A 17,549-nucleotide genomic window follows, 5' to 3' on the forward strand; every position below is an offset into this window, starting at 1 on the left:
TCCTGGATTCCTAGCTTCAGACCTTAAAGTTGCCTTTCAACCTTTGCTCTTTCTTACTCCCTGAGTTACCAAATCATCTTTGTTCTCTCCTTTTCACCTCCTTCCACCATAATCTCTGTCTTCCTGTCTTACAATAGAATGTTCTCTCCCTAGGGCAAGCCCTCTGCCCTCTCCATTCTCAACTTCTTAGCTGGCTAGATCTTCCTTAATCCTTGATTATATTGTGTCTTATCCCCTCACACACACTTAATACTCCAGTGATAAAGTCTTCACTCTTTAACCTGACATTCATGGCCCTGTCCCTTTCTTCCATTTTATTACTCCATTGCTCTTTGGCCTAAATGGTTCATATTTTCATCTGTCTACCTTTATGCTGTCCTGTCTCTGATTCTCAATAATGTATTTGTTCCTCTTTGTCAGGGATAGATCAAGGTTTTGTGGGTCCTGGTGCTTAATCTTTTTGGGGCCCTCTTTAAGAAAAACAATGCAGAATTAAGGATACAGAATTAGGGACAGAGCATTGGAAAGGGCTCTGATAAATGAGGGCCATGACTTAAACTCCATTAGCTTCACAGTGTATCAGCCCCAGCCCTTCCATCTTGCTTATGCTTTAGCCACAGATGGCTTGAAGGAGCCAGAGGCTCCTGCCTGGAGTCTTGTCTGCTGGCCCCAGCCAACACTAATATCGGCCATTAATTGGCTGAAGACAAGGATCTTGTTTTATACTCCTTTATAGTCTCACAGAGTCTTATACTTTGAATCTAATGATTACTAAAGAAATATTACTTCTTGATTATTACAAAGGTAATCACGTATAGTTAAGCAGTTTCAAAATAGTTCTCAAAATGCTAAGCTGCTATCGGAGCTCAGGGTAAGGTCCTGTGATGTATTGTAGAAGATTATATGAATGAGATTTCTTTGTAGAGTAGTATATATTCAATGTTTATATATGTCCTAAACTTATTTTCAGAGGTCAGCTTTCATAACAATGGTATATGATCTTTTTAGTTGATACGTAGTAAATATGAAAATTTTTTATTCTAAGAAACACTTTTGTAAAATGTAAAAATCTTCCAACACTTGATAAGGATTTTCTGAATATAATAATTTACTGAGATTTATTTGTCTATTTTTAAAGATTGGCACCTGAGCTAACAACTGTTGCCAATCTTCCTTTTTTTTTCCTGCTTTTTCTCCCCAAATCCCCCCAATACTTAGTTGTATATTTTAGCTGTAGGTCCTTCTAGTTGTGGTTTGTGGGAGGCCGCCTCAGCGTGGCCTGATGAGCGGTGCCATGTCCACGCCCAGGATCCGAACCCCCAAAACCCTGGGCCGCTGAAGCGGAGCGCGGGAACTTAACCACTTGGCTACGGGGCTGACCTCTGAGATTTATTTTTGTTGCTATTATTTTTTAGAGTTTGTATCTGTTTGAGAAACTTCTGTTTTCAGTGTGTCCACTTTCCTGTTCCAGGACTCAGCCAGGAGGGCCTTTTCAGGGTGAATGGCAATGTGAAGGTGGTGGAACAGCTGCGCCTGCAGTTCGAGAGCGGAGCGCCCGTGGAGCTGGGGAGAGACGGCGACGTGTGCGCGGCGGCCAGTCTGTTGAAGCTCTTCCTGCGGGAGCTGCCGGAGCGGGTGATCACCGCAGCTGTACGACCCCGGCTCATTCGGCTCTTCCAGGGTTCGTACGGTAAATCCTTCTGGGAAGTAAAGCAAGTTTATTTTTCAGTTAAAACTAAGCTTTTAAATATTAAATATTTTAAATGTAAAGATTACAATAAGCTTTTAAATATTTGTAGTCTCTCTGTAAGTACCAACTTGCTACTTCACTCGGCCCTTGTCTTCTACCCTAAAATAATACTAAAGCGATTACAAAATACCATTATTAAGTGTAATTTCTAAGATTATTGGCAAATGAAAACTTAAATAACAGTCTTGTAAAGTCCTGATGCTGGGGCCGGCCCGGAGACACGGTGGTTAAGTGAGCACGTTCCGCTTCTCCGCGGCCCCGCGTTTGCCAGTTCAGATCCCGGGTGGAGACATGGCACCACTTGGCAAGCCATGCTGTGGCAGGCGTCCCACATATAAAGTAGAAGAAGATAGGCATGGATGTTAGCTCAGGACCAGGCTTCCTCAGCAAAAAAGAGGAGGACTGGCAGTAGTTAGCTCAGGGCTAATCTTCCTCAAAAAAAAACAAAGAGTCCTGATGCTTTTGGGTGGAAGCAATTCTTTTCTCACTAGTGACTGCTGTAGAGGAATGAAAATAAGACATTAAATTCTATGTAGGAAATATCAGTTAATTAATTGTATCTGGTTAGTGACCTTTGAGACTGAAAAGTCACTGGTGTGCTTTCTTTTTCTCGTTGGGAAGATTGAGTCCTAAAATAATTGTGTTCATTTTGCACAATTGAGGTAAAAATTGATTTTTGATTGTATAATGAAGTGATTTTAAGTGAAGAAACCTCATTTTTAAAGGTAACAATTATAGGCATAATCGTTACTGAGTTCTCCCTCCTAAATATGGTAAGAAAAATGATTTAGCCTTGAAAAACAATTTCTTTCCTTATTTTTTGCCAAGTTAGAGTGAAAAGGGGAAAATGCGTGTAGCAGTGTTAGCTACCAGATTAAGAAGGATGTTACTTAAATCCACATTCTTTTAAAACAGTAGTGGTGTAACTACACTCGAGAAAGCTCGATGTTGTATGTGTATTTTATTGAAAAATAATGATAAAATGTTAAAGCAAAGGTTGCAGAACCATTTGTCTGTGCTCTTAAGCTTTCTATATCAGTAAGTGACATTGGTAAGTGACATGTTTGAGGCTTGTTCATTAGAAACAACTTTTTCATGTCTACGTGTATGAGTATTTCAAGGACGTAACCATTGCTCCTATTTAAATGATTCTTACAAAGAATATTTTATCCATGTCATAGGGACATGAATTTTTTTAATTTATTTGTTTATTTTGTGAGGAATAGTGGCCCTGAGCTAACATCTGTGTCCATCTTCCTCTATTATGTGTATGGGACACTGCCACAGCATGGCTTGATGAGTGGTGTGTAGGTCTGTGCCTGGGATCCCAACCCGCAAACCCCAGGCTGCTGAAGCAGAGTGCACGAACCCAACTACTACACCACCAGGCCGGCCCTGGGACATGAAACTCTTTAGATAAAATTTTAAAAATCACTTTTAAATAATTACTACAAAAGTGGTTGAAGATTTAAACATTATGTGCTTAGAGCCAGCCCTGGTGGCCTAGCGGTTAAGGTTAGGTGCACCCTGCTTCAGCGGCCTGGGTTCAGTTCCCAGGCGCGGAAACACGCACTCGTGTCAGGAGTCATAGTGAGGCGGCAGCTCACGTAGAAGAACTAGAAGGACTTACAACTAGAAATTACAACTGTGTACTGGGGCTTTAGGGAGGAAAAAAAAGAGAAAGATTGGTAACAGATGTTAGCTCAGAGTGAACATTTTCCCGGCCAAAAAAAAGTTATAAATAAATAAATAGGTTTCCAAAGGTCTACAGTTAATGGGGAATAAAGTTATAAAAAAAAATTGTGTGCTTCATACAAAATATTTAGTAACCAAATATTTAGTATTACTGAGAATAAGAAATATTCCTTAATACTAATATTAATATTTGTGAATATTTGTGAATTTTAAAAGTTTTTATCGTGTTTCCTAGAATAGCTTTCATTTGATAACCATAGTAAGAGTAGCTTTCATTATTTTTGTTAACGTTTACATTATAATAATATTTTGTTATAATTTGTCTTCTTTGTAAATTACCTTCTCATTCATAACGTGTTTCCTTGGCAGCCAAAAACGTTGATATGCATCATAAAAAGCAAGCAGTATCATTCTGAATGTAAGACTGGTTATGTAGTCAGTCATATGGGTTGTGTGATTATGCACAAATAACAAGTTCTGAATGGGGCAAACTAATTTTCACTTTATTAGTAGTAATTCTCTCATTTTCAGAAAACCCCTGGGGCTAGATGTGAGATATTTCGTTAAAAGCAGTATTAATGGAGTACCTACTAGTTACCTAAGATGCTAAGTAGAGGGGATAAAGTATGCTTTAGGTGTCAGACAGCATAGCTTCTGTAAAATACTCTTCTCTCTGTAGTAATTCACATGGAAGATAAAGAGCCGCTGTGCTTCAGCTGGTTTATCCCGTGAGTGGGTCTCTTCCTGTGGGGGTGCGCGCTGCAGCTGCTCACTCTAGAGCCGAGGTGGCGGGCGGGCCTCTTTACAGATGCAGTAAAAGCAGATGTTACACTTGGCTGGTTATAGCATTTTCATCTCTCCTTTTTCTACTAGACATTATATATAATAAAATTGTTTTGCTATGATTTCCTTAGTAAAGACTACCCTGCTTTCATATTTCAGTCCTCATAATAGATTTTAAATAGCTTTCTTGATATTCTCTCACAACTCAGTGCCAGATTTCTTTCTAAAAATAATGTTGTTATGGGCCTTCAAATTATACCCTGTGTAAAGAGCAAGCTATTTCATAACTGAATATACTTAACATTTTTCAGATCAAGATCCTCCCTTCCATGCTTAGAAGGATGGAATTCTGGAGCCTCAGCTAGTTGCTTTTTCAGACGTGAGCTAAACCAAGACTGCCACTGAGGGGGGCAGCTCCATGACCTAGTGGTTAAGTTCAGCGTACTCTGCTTCGGCAGCCTGGGTTCAGTTCCCGGGCATAGAACTACAGCACTCATTGGCAGCCATGTTATGGTGGTGACCCACATACAAAATAGAGGAAGATTGGCACAGATGTTAGCTCAGGGCTAATCTTCCTCAGCAAAGAAAAAAAAAAGAAAAAATGAAAAAAAAAAAACCCTGACACTGAGGACAGTCTGGATGCTGCCTGTAAACATCCCTGCTGCTCTAGATATCTTTGATCACGTAGACCAACAGTGACCCTCTGGGTGGAAGAACACCACTTAGGTTCTTTCATTTTTATAACAAATGATCAACTTTAGACTTGTGTAGTGTCTAAAGCTCTGAGATGATATATTTGTTAAGTTGGCACACCAGTATATCTGCATACCAGGTATTTATCAGAAACTTCTATCTGAAGCTGATGTCTTCCGGAACCTTTTGCTTCTGTCAAAGGCCTAATTTAGACAATTCATATTTAAGAGGGAAGACTCCAGAGCCCTTCAGTGTTCACTCTTGCCTGTTGTCACATTACACTTGTCTGATTGCAACAATTCGCCTTCCTTAACTGAGGTTTCCAGTATAATTATCTCAGCTTGGCTGTATCCCATGACTTCTGATCTTTTATTATCTCAGTGGGCCAGTAATATATCTATTTTTTATTTTAATAATCTCAGGTGTGTTTGGAGAATAGATAGAAATTGCAAATGAAAAGATTTTAGGATAGGATTCATTTAATTTAGGCTTAACTAGAAATCCCTTTACTTGAATGCTCCCTATTGAAAAATCTTCTATAATATAAATGCAAATATTTCCACTCATAATTGAGTATTTTTATTTGACGAGTTAGATTGGATCAGTCCATCAATATTTATTTAGTACGTTTTACTTAGACACTGGATGGTACTGTGAAATAAAAGTTTCAACATTCTGACTTGACGGATTGTGTGGTTTAATTGAGGAGGTAGGATGTATGTGGTGTGCATTCCACGGTACTTCAAATGAGTGATGAGAACGTCCAGTCAGTGGTAACAAGGAGAGGGGGAAGTCAATCTGGATTATAAAAGTAAAATTGGGGTACATAAGATTAATTTGGATGGAGACAAAAATCTTCTAGGCGAGTAAAGAGCACGAGCAAAAACACTGTCAGTGTAAGACAGGAATGTCTGACAGAGCTGTCCATAGCTGCAGGAGACTAGTGAAAGATGTATTTTAAAACATAGGCTGAGACTGGATGGTAGAGGGTCTTGAATGTTAGGCTAAGGAATTAATATTTATAACAGCAAATTTTTGAAGAAAAAAGTTGTATGATGGAAGCAATACGTTAGGCAGTGCTGTGTAAGATTTTCAGATATGAAGGTGTGCTGGGAGCAGGGAGAGCATCTAGAAGACGGGCAGAAGTCTAGGTCTTGGTCCTGAGGACCTGTATCTGATAAACAGTTGGCAGTGGAGATTTTTTAATTGTGGTAAACTGTATATGACATAAAACTCACTATTTTAACCATTTTTTAAGTGTACAATTCAGTGACATTAAGGACATTCGTTATGTTGTACAACCATCACCACTGTCCATTTCCAGAACTTTCTTATCATCTCAAACAGAAACCGGTAATGAAATTTTAAAGGAAAGTTACTAGAGATGTTAGAAAGAAAACATGAACAGAACATGGCGGCCGATAATAGATGATGAGAGTAAGAAGTGAGAGTTCGGGAGGAGCAGTGTGGTGGCGCTACCCTGAGGCTCCCATACCTTTGAGGCCGGCAGAACCAAAATAGGCACGAGGGCAGAGGGCATTTGTCAGACTCTTGCCAATGGGAATGAGTATAGAAATTAAGGAAGGAGTTGTAAGGCAAGGATGAAGCAGCACCAGGGAGAGCTCCCTGCAAACTGTGCTTTGACCAAGGCTATTGTTCTTTTGTCTTCAGTAATTCAAATCTTTTCTGGCTGTACCTAGGGTCGGGCCTTTAGGTTTTAAAATGCTTCAGCTTGTCAGACCTGATCTTTTGTCCTGAAAGGAAGAATCACAGTCTTCAACTTCCCAGGAACCTCCTATGACGAATTCTTTTTCCCTGCCTCCAGGTGCCTTTGGGACTTAGCCCAAAGGCTCAGAGGCTGTTAACTTGATAGGATCTGATGATCTCTCTGTGGGGGCTTTATTAATTGTCTGTCCCAGAGGTCCAGCTGTTTTTATTGAAGAAAGAAGAGAGATCCTGATGTGGTGTCTTCACAATGGTCCATTAATAAAAATAATGGAAGTCAAGAGGGGAAGATTATTATGGGGCCATGGTGAGGAGCTCATTTTAAACAGATGAATAAATGAATGTCAGTGCTTAGCTGCGGAGGATTAAGGCTGAAGATGTGAATTTTATAGCCATCTCTGCAGACTCATCAGTGGTCATATTCTGAGCATCAGTTATGTTTGGACAGTTATGTTGGACAATTGTAGCTGTAAACAGATGGCAATAAGCTAATTTTATCTCTTTCATCATGATTTTAAGTGCCTATTCTGTGCCAAGATTTTGCTTAGATTCTTTACATATGTTTGGCTTCTAAACTCCCTTACAGCGACTCCTACAAATATTTCAAATAGATAAGGAAAGTGAACCTCAGTGAGGGTACGTTACTTCCGAGAGAGTGAGCAGCTAGAATGTGCGGAGCTGGACTCTGCCTCCCTCCAAAGCCCAAGCTTTTCCCGTCATACTGTGCGTGTTAGTCAGCTCGGGCTGCCATAACACAATACCACAGACTTAACAACAGGAATTTATTTTCCACAGTTTTGCAGGCTGGAAGTCCAAGATCAAGGTGCTGGCAGAGGTGGTTTCCGGTGAGACCTCTCTCCTTGGCTTGCAGATGTGGCCTTTCCTTTGTGTGCGTGCTCTCCTGGTGCTTCTTCCCTCTCTTTTTTTTCTGATAAGAACTCATAGGATTTACTCTCTTAGCTTTTATTATACAGCAGTGTTAGCTGTAGTCATCACGTTGTACATTACATCCCTAGTGCTTATTTATCTTATACCTGGAAGTTTGTACCTTTCGACCTCTTTCTCCAATTGGTCCCTCCCCCTACTTTCCGCCTCAGGTAACCACAAGTCTGATCTCTTTTTCTAAGAGTTTGGTGGTTTTTTTGTATTTTTTAGATTCCACATGTAAGATCATACAGTGTTTTTCTTTCTCCATCTGACTAATTTCACTTAGCATAATGCCTTCAGGGTCCATCTATGTTGTCACAAATGGTAGGATTTCCTCATTTTTTATGGCTGAAGAATAATCTGTTGTGTATATATGTTCTACCATGTTTTCTTTATCCATTCATCCATTGATGGATACTTATGTTGTATCCATGTCTTCTCTATTGTAAATAATGCTGCTATAAACATGGGGGTGCAAGTATCTTTTTCAAGTTAGTGTTTTTGTTGCCTTTGGATATATTCCCAGAGGTGGAATTTCTGATCATATGGTAGTTCTATTTTTAATTTCTTGAGGATCCTCCATACTGTTTTCCATAATGGCTGTACCAATTTACAGTCCCACCAACAGTGTACAAGGATTCCCTTTTCTCTCCATCCACACCTGCATTTATCATCTCTTGTCTTTTTGATGATGGCCATTCTAACAGATGTGAAGTGCTAACTCATTGTGGTTTAATTTGCATTTCCCTGATGACTAGTGATGTTAAGCATCTTTTCACGTACCTGTTGGCCTTCTTTGGAGAAATGTCTATTCAGGTTCTTTGCCCATTTTTTGATTGGGTTATTTGCCCTTTTGCTATTGAGTTGTATGAACTCTTCATATATTTTGGATATTTCTCCTTATCAGATTTATGATTTGCAAATATTTGTTCCCATTTTGTAGGTTGTCTTCACTTTGTTGATATTATCTGTTGCTATGCGGAAGGTTTTTAGTTTGATGTAGTCTCACTTGTTTATTTTTTATTTTGTTGCTTATGCTCTTAGTGTCATATCCAAAAATCATTACTAAGACCCATGTCAAGGAGCTTTATTTCTCTGTTTTCTTCTAGAAGTTTCATGGTTTCAGGTCCTACATTTAAGTCTTTAATCCTGTTGTAGTTAATTTTTGTAAGTGATATAAGATAGGGGTCCAGTTTCATTCTTTTACATGTGAATATCTAGTTTTCCCAGCACCATTTATTGAAGAGATTGTCTTTTCTCCATTGAGTATTTTTGGCTCCCTTATCAGGTATTAGTTGACTGTATACGCTTGTGGTTTTTTTCTAGACTCTCAGTTCTTTTCCATTGGTCTGTTTGTCTGTTTTTATGCCAGTACCATCCTGTTTTGATGACTATAACTTTATACTATAGCTTGAAATCAGGAAGGGTGATGCTTTCTGCTTTGTTCTTTCTCAGAATTTCTTCGGCTATTTGGGGTCTTTTGTGGTTTCATATAAGTTTTAGTGTGTTTTCTACTTTTGTAAAAAATGCCATTGGAATCTTGACAGGGATTGCATTGAATCTGTAGATGGCTCTTGGTGGTATTGACATTAACATTGTTAAAGTGTTAATTCTTCCAATCCATGAACACATGATACCTTTCCGTATATTTTTGTCATCTTTGGTTTCTTTCATCAATGTCTTGTAGTTTTCAGAATAGAGATCTTTTACCTCCTTAGTTAAATTTATTCCTAAAATATTTTATTGTTTTTGATGCTATTGTAGATGGGATAGATTTATTTCTCTTTTAGAAAATCTGTTGTTGGTTTATAGAAGTCCTGCTGATTTTTGTATGTTAATTTTGTATCCTGCGACTTCACTAACTTAGATCTAACAGATTTTTGGTTGAGTCTTTAGGATTTTCTATATGTAAAATCATGTCATCTGCAAATAGAGACAATTTTACATTTTCTTTTCCAATTCTGATACCTTTCACTTCTTTTTCTTTCCTGATTGCTCTGTCTAGGACATCTAGTACTATGTTGAATGGGAGAGATGAGAGTGGGCACCTTGTTTTGTTCCTGATCTTAGAGAGAAAGCTTTTAACCTTTCACCACTGAGTATAATGTTAGCTGTGGGCTTGTCATACATGGCCTTTTTTATGTTGAGATATGTTTCTTCTATGCCTAGTTTGTTAAGAGTTTTTATCAGGAATGGATGTTGAATTTTTTCAGATGCTTTTTCTGCATCTATTGAGATGATCATATGATTCTTTTCTTTCTTTTAATGTAATGTATCACATTGATTTGCATATGTTGAGCCATCCTTGCATCCCAGGGATAGATCTCACTTGATCATAGTGGGTATTTTTTTTTTTTTTTTTGCTTGAGAAAGATTAGCCCTGAGCTAACATCTGTGCCAATCTTCCTCTACCTTTTTTTTTTTTTTAATGTGTGGGACACTACCTCAGCATGGCTCGTGAGTGGAGTAGGTCCACACCAGGGATCTAAGCCTGCAAACCTGGACCATTGAAGCAGAGCACGTGGAAGTTTAACCACTCAACCACAAGGCCAGACCTGTGTGATCTTTTTAATGTGCTGCTGAGTTCGATTTCCTGGTATTTTATTGAGAATTTTTGCATCTACAGTCATCAGGGATAATTGGCCTGTAGTTTTCTTTTCTAGTAGTGTCCTTTTCTGGTTTTGAGGCCAGGATAATTCTGGCCTCATAAAGTGAGGTTGGGAGTGTCCCTCTTCAATTTTTTGGAAGAGTTTGAGAAGGATTGGTGTTAATTCTTCTTTAAATGTTTGGTAAAATACATCAATGAAGCCATCTAGTCCTGGAGTTTCTTTCATTGGGTGATGTTTGATTACTGGTTCAATCTCCTTAGTAGTAATTGGTCTATTCAAATTTTCTGTTTCTTCCTGATTCAGGCTCGGTAAGTTGTATGTTTCTAAGAATATTTCCGTTTCTTCTAGGTTGTCCAGTGTGTTGGCACATAGTTGCTCATAGTAGCCTCTTATGAGCCTTTGAATTTCTGTGGTAACAATTGTAATGTCTCCTTTTTCATTTGTAATTTTGTTGATTTGGGTCTTCTCTCTTTCTTCTTGGTTATCTAGCTAAGAGTTTGTTAATTTTTATCTTTTCGAAGAACCAATTCTTAGTTTAGTTAATCTTTTCAATTGTTTTTCTATTCTTTATTTCATTTCTTTCTGCTCTAATCTTTTCATTTCCTTTCTTCTGCTAACTTTGGGCTCAGTGTGTTCTTTTCCTGGTTCCTTAAGGCATAGAGTTAGGTGGTTTATTTGGGATCTTTCTTGTTTCTTAATATAGGCATTTATTACTATGAACTTCCCTCTTGTGGGATACAAGAAAAGCAATTCTAAGTTCTGGTATATTGTGTTTCCATTTTCATTTGTCTCAGGAGACTTTTATTTCCCCTTTAATTTTTTCTTTGATCTATTGGTGTTCGGGAGAGTGTTGTTTAATTTCCATGTGTTCATGAATTTTCCAGTTGTCCTCTTGTTACTGATTTCTAGTTTCATGCTCTTGTGATCAGAAAAGATACTTGGTATGATTTCAGTCATCTAGAATTTGTTGAGACTTGTTTTGTGGCCTAACATATGGTCGTTCCTGGAAAATGTTCCATGTGCAGCTGGGAAGAATGTGTATTCTGCTGTTGTTGGACAGAATTTATGTGTGTCTGTCAGATCCATTTGGTCTATAGTGTTGTTCAGTTTGTTGTTTCTTGCTGATGCCCTGTCTGGATGATCCATCCATTGTTGAGATTGGGGTATTAAAGCCCCCAGCTGTAATTGTATTACTGTTAGTTTCAGTTTTTTAGCTCTGTTAGCTTTCCCTTTATATATTTAGGTGCTCCAGTGTTGGGCGTGTAAATACTTATAATTGTTATATCTTAATGTGTTGACCCCTTTATCATTTCATAATGATCTTCTTTGTCTCTTTTTACCATTTTTAGTTTAAAGTCTATTTTGTCTGATGTAAGTATAGATAGTCCTGCCTTCTTGTTTTAGTTACCATTTGCTTGAAATGTCTTTTTCCATCCCTTCACTCTCAGTCTATGTGTGCTTTAAGGCTAAAGTGAGTCTCTTATAGGCAACATATTATTAGATCTTGTCTTTTTGTCCATTCAGCCATTCTATGTCTTTTAACTGGGGAATTTAATCCCTTTATGTTTAAAGTAATTATCGATAGGTAAGGACTTACTATTGCCATTTTCTTAATTGTTTTCTGATTGTTTTGTTGACCTGTTGTTCCTTGTTTCTTATCATGCTCTCTTTTTTTGTGTTTTGATGTCTTTTGGTATCAGTATGCTTTTATTTATTGTGTTATTTTGTGTAATTACTATAGGATTTTCCCATGTGGCTATCATGAGGCTTACATAAAGTATCTTAAACTTATAATACCCTATTTTAAATTGATAATAAGTTCAATAGAATTCATAAGTTTTACACTTTTACTTCTCCCTCTTACATTTTAGGTTATTGCTGTTACAATTTACATGTTTTGTTTTGGTTTTTTGGTGAGGAAGATTGGCCCTGAGCTAACATCTGTTGCCAACCTATATCCTTTTGCTTGAGGAAGATTGTCCCTGAGCTAACATCCATGCCAATCACCCTCTACTTTATATGTGGGAGGATGCCACCACAACATGGCTTGATGAGCAGTGTGTGGGTCTGCGCCCAGGATCCGAACCCATGAATCCCGGGCTGCCAAAGTGGAGCATGTGAATTTAACCACTGTGCCACTGGGCCAGCCCCTACATGTTTTTAAATAACAAATTATTGTCATTACCATTATTTTTACTACACTTTTTTCTTTAACTTTTAAACTAGAGTTGTAAATGAATTATGCACCACTATTAGGATATTGCAGAATATAACTATGACTGTATATTTACCATTACCAGTGAGATTTACACTACCTTCTAATGTTTTTATAATGTTAACTAGCATTGTTTTACTTCTGCTCAAAGAATTCCCTTTAGCAAGTCTCGTAAGGCAGGTCTGGTGGTAATGAACTCCCTCAGCTTTTGTTTGGGAAAGCCTTTATCCCTCCTTCTTTTCTGAAGAAGCGCTTCAGTGGGTATAGAATTCTTCATTGACGCTTATTTTCTTTCAATATTTTGAATATGTCTGCCATTCTCTCCTGGCCTGAAAAGTTTCTGTTGAGAAATTCTCTGATAGTCTTGTGGTGGTTCCCTTATAATTTCCCTGTTTTCTTCTTGATGTTCTTAAAATTCTTTGTCTTTTGACAATTTAATTATAGTCTGTCTCAATGTATCCCTATTCAAGTTCAACCTCTTTGGGGTCCTTTAGGCCTCGTGGATCTGGATGTCCATTTCTCTCCCCAGGTTCGAGAAATTTTCAGCCATTATTCCTTTTCATATACTTTCTGTCCCCTTTTATTTTCATTGTGTTCCATAATTCCCATAAGCATTCTTCAGTTTTTTCCATTCTTTTTTCTTTTTGCTCCTCTGACTGGGTAATTTCCAATGCCTTATACTCCAGGTCACTGATTCTTTTTCGCATGATTGAGTTTACTTTTGAAACTCACTGTTGAATTCTTCAGTTCAATTATTGTATTTTTCAACTCTAGGATTTCTGTTTTTTGGGGTTTTTTTGTGGTTGCTATTTCCTTGTTGAACTTCTCATTTTGTCATGCACTGTTTTCCTAGTTTTGTTTAGTCATTTGTCTGTTTTCTTGTAGTTCACTAAACATCCTTAAGAGGCTTATTCTGAATTCTTTGACAGTTCATAATCTCCATTTCTTTAGGGTCAGTTATTAGAGCACTATTAATCTTTAGTGATGTCATATTTACTTGATCTTTTGTGATCCTTGACTCCTTACATCAGTATCTGTGCAATTGAGTGAACAGGCTCCTCTTCTAGACTTTACAGGTTTGCTTTGGCGGAGACAGTTCTTCAGTTAGCTAGTTGGGTTTCTGGGTGTGTCTGCTTGTAATGTCCTTAGGCAGGTGGGGCCTGCTATTGTGGTCTATTTTTGGGTAAGGCAACTGTTCCAGCTCTGAGGACAGGGATAAAGGGGCATGTGCCACTGGCTGAAAACAGTTGGATAGGACTGCTGTCTTGGTTTCCTATCCTAGTGAGGCTGTAGGATGGGCTCTGCAGTTGCCTGGATTCTCTGGTCAGGCTTACTACATGGTCAGGACTGGGTACTCTATTCAGTAGTAGGCGGGGCTATGAATTAGCTTCCCTGCAGGTTCTCCAGCAGGATGGGATCCAGAGCCTTTACATCTCCTTGTTTGGGACCTGAATCAGCCCAGCATGTGCAGTGAATTCCCTGGTCAGGTGAGGCCACTGGTTTTGCTCTGCGCACAGGGGAAACCACAGGCTATGCTCTTGTTCAAGAGCCACCCTACACAGGGCTGTTGAACGAGCTTTCAAACTTCCCGTGCACTCTGGTTAGGTTCCTTGGTTGGACAGTGATGAGTGGAGCTACACATTAGGTTCCCTGCCCGGATGCAGTGGGAGAAGCAGCTCTAAAGCCAGTAAAGCTCTCTGTTTGTTGTCTTATCTCAAGCCGACTTGCACCCCTACTTCCCTGGCCAAACAAGGCCACTAGTTTTGTTCTGCAAACTATCAGCTCTTGTTCGCCCACCTCGCAGACCAAGTGCGGCTGGCTGTACAGCTTCCAGGAGTTGTCTCCAGCCCTTCTGGTCAGATGAGGCCAGAAGGCACTCTCCACAGTGGGTGAGGCTGTGACTCTGCTCCTTGGGTAGGTGTGGGAAAACAAGGCTATAGGGCTGACAAAATTCCTCATCTGAGGATACAAATCAGGCAGATCTGCACCTTGCTGAGTTCCCTGGTCAGAGTGCACCTGCAACTTCATTCTGCAGATGAGCAAAGCTGCTGGTTGGGATTACTACTTGGGCACTGCAGGTATGAACTCAGTCTGCCAAGATCTGTCTGCTGGTTGTTGCAAACCCCTCCCCACTTTTCTGTCTCAGTCAGATTCCCAGTGCAGTCCCCATGGTATGAGATCAGAGTACAGGCTCCTGTAAAGTGACCCACAATGCTGTGTGGGGGCTGGTTGTCCTCCCAAGTTCTTTTCCCACTGGAGGAACCTCGGGCTCTGGGGAGACCTCTCCACATGGTGCTGGGCTGGCCTGGGGGCGGGCAATGCAGTCAGTGTGTAGCCACTTCTCTTACCTTTCTAATGCATCTGTCTTGGTCTCTGTGGTACGAGGGGGTGCTTCAGCCTCACCCTCATGTTCTAAGATTCTCTCAGTGGTGTCTTGTTCCTGAACAGTTGTTAGTTGTTCTTGGAGGGGGAGCGAAGTCAGGAGCAACCTCTGTCCCCGTCTTGGTTATGTCACTCTCCTCTTCCCTTTGTTATAAGGACACCAGTTCTACTGGATTAGAGCCCCACCTTGATCACCTCATGTAACCTTAATTCACTCCTTAAAGGCCCTGTGTCCAAATACAGTCAGTTTGGGAGTTAGGGCTTCAACCTGTGGATTTTGTAGGGACAAAATTTAGTTCATAACGTTGTGCTTTTAAAAATTTATCACAACTTGATAAGGGTATGAGTAAAAATTAATTAGTAAAATGCCTACAGTAGATGCTAGTTAGGTGGTCACTGGGATAGAAATCATTATTACAGAATTGATATCCTTTTGTCTTGGAAATCTTATGACTGACCAAGCTAGGAGTAAGAAGTAAGTTTAAAATAAATGATAGGCTGTGGGCAAAAGGTGTTACTGCAGTGTGTTTTCCTTATTTGTACAGATAATTTTTGTATGTTTTTTGTGTTTTACTGTTGACTGTCTCTGAGAACTTATTCATTTTAGTGGTAATAATAATAATTGGTGCTATTAAGTGACTCCTCACTGTTTAGTTTAATACCCAGCAGATATTTTATTTATATAATCTCTTTTGATCCCAGCACCAGCTCTAATGAGGTATAGACAGGATAGTCTTCAAATTGAAGAAAGACATTATAGCATGTGGCTTAGAGCATAGGCTCTGGGTCCATTCTACCTAGTTACAGATCTCAGTTGGCCATTTGCTGGCTGCATTGGCATGGGCAAGTTACTTAACCTTTCCGTGCCTTAGTGTATTAGCTGTCTATTGCACCATAACAACTAGTCCAAAATTTAGTGGCTTAAAATTACAATCAACATTTGTTTTCTCTCACAGTTTCTGTGGATTAGGAATTCAGGTATGGATTAGCTGGGCAGAACTGGTTTAGGGTCTGTCATGAAGTTGTTGTCAAGAGTTGACAAGGGCTGCAGTTATCTGAAGGCTTGACTGGGGCTAGACGATCTGCTTCCAAGGTGGTTCCACCCACATAGCTGGCAGTTTAGTGCTGGCTTTTGGTCAGAGGCCTCAGGTCCTTTCTATATGGGCCTCTCCAGATGGCTGCTTGAGTGTTCTCCTAGCATATAGCTGGCTTCCCCCAGATGGAGTGCCTCGAAAGAGAGAAAAACTATCCTTTTAATTACCTAGGCCTGGAAGTCAAATATCATCATTTGTACCACATTCTGTTCATTAGGAGCAAGTCAATAATCTGGCCTGTATTCAAGGGGAGAGGAATTAGGCACCATCTCTTGAAGGGAGAAATGTCAGACTTTCTGGACGTTTTAGAACCACCACACTTAGTTTCCCTGTTAAATGGATATCATGCTAGTGTTTGCTTCCTGAGCTTATTGTGGATACTAAGTTTATCCATGTATAAAGCACTTAGAACAATACTAGTCATATAATAAATAGTTAAGCCAGTGCTTCTCAACTGTAGCAGCCTGGAAGAATTGCTTGGGAAGATTTGACAGATCCCAGAGATAGAGTACCATCCTACACCAATTAAATTTTCATCTCCAGAGATGGGACACAGGCATCCATATTTTTAACGCAATCTTCCTTCCCCATGCTTATGTCCCAGTTCATCCTCAGCCCTCCCTCCTGCCCCTTGTTTTCTTGGTTATAAGAAGACAAACCATTTAGTGTGATTCCCTTGACTTTTCCACTTTCAAGCTTAAAACCAGTATTTTTACCCTTCCTGTATCCTAACTTCCCTGTCTCTAAAACAGAAAAAAATAACCAGAGTTAGGGATGAATAAGTGCACTTACCTGCCTAATGGTTAAGAAGGAGGAAGGAAAAGGAAAAAAAATGGGTTTCAGTTTAAAGATGAAGATTTCAAAATTCTTGCCCAAATTGATTGAAACTGCCTGAACTTATTTCTCTTTTTTTTGTGGAAGATTAGCCCTGAGCTAACATCTGCTGCCAATCCTCCTCTTTTTGCTGAGGAAGACTGGCCCTGAGCTAACATCCATGCCCATCTTCCTCTACTTTATATGTAGGACGCCTACCACAGCATGGCTTGCCAAGTGGTGCCATGTCCGCACCCGGGATCCGAACCGGCAAACCCCAGGCTGCCAAAGCAGAACGTGTGAACTTAACTGTTGTGCTACCGGGCCGGCCCCAAACTTTGGATTGTTGGTTGAGTTGATAAATCACACAAGATGGGACAAACCTTCATAAATTCATTTGGGAATATTTTTGGATAGGCTGCCTGTTAACAATTTTTATTTTTTTATATTTTAAAAAATTTTAGTGAAAGCTTAAGCCTGCACATATATGTTGCATGTTATGTATAGTTCAGGACTCTTTTTTTTTTTTTTGCATGAAATCGGTGATTGAAAAGTTGCTTTTCAGTTACAGTCATGCATCACTTAACAGCCGGCATACGTTCTGAGAGATGGATTGTTAGGCGATTTCATCGTTGTGTGGACGTGACAGAGTATACTTACACAAACCTAGGGTATAGCCTGCTACACACCTAGGCTATGTGGTACTAATCTTACAGGATCACTGTCTGTCATTGACTGAAACATCTTTATGTGGCACATGACTGTATTAAATCGAGGTGAAGGCATTAGGTTTGATATTTTGTTGCTCAAGTAGAAAGTTAGGATAAGGTCCTGCCAACAGGGAGCTTACAGTTTTATTAGGT

General features: G+C 39.4%; 1 protein-coding gene across 14 annotated transcripts in view; it reads left to right on the forward strand.

Moving 5' to 3' along the window:
* FAM13A (family with sequence similarity 13 member A) overlaps positions 1–17,549 on the forward strand; it is a 314,872-nt gene that overhangs the window by 48,284 nt on the left and 249,039 nt on the right. For all 14 annotated transcript variants that reach the window (XR_011538612.1, XM_070614305.1, XM_070614309.1 and 11 more), the window contains exon 3: positions 1,472–1,681. Coding sequence is in view for 13 of the 14 variants with exons in the window: in XM_070614305.1 (XP_070470406.1) it covers positions 1,472–1,681 (210 nt within the window). In the remaining variant the exon portion in view is untranslated. The remainder of the gene's footprint in view (positions 1–1,471; positions 1,682–17,549) is intronic.

This window comes from Equus przewalskii, chromosome 3, assembly GCF_037783145.1.
Source record: "Equus przewalskii isolate Varuska chromosome 3, EquPr2, whole genome shotgun sequence".
Classification (NCBI taxonomy): domain Eukaryota; kingdom Metazoa; phylum Chordata; class Mammalia; order Perissodactyla; family Equidae; genus Equus; species Equus przewalskii.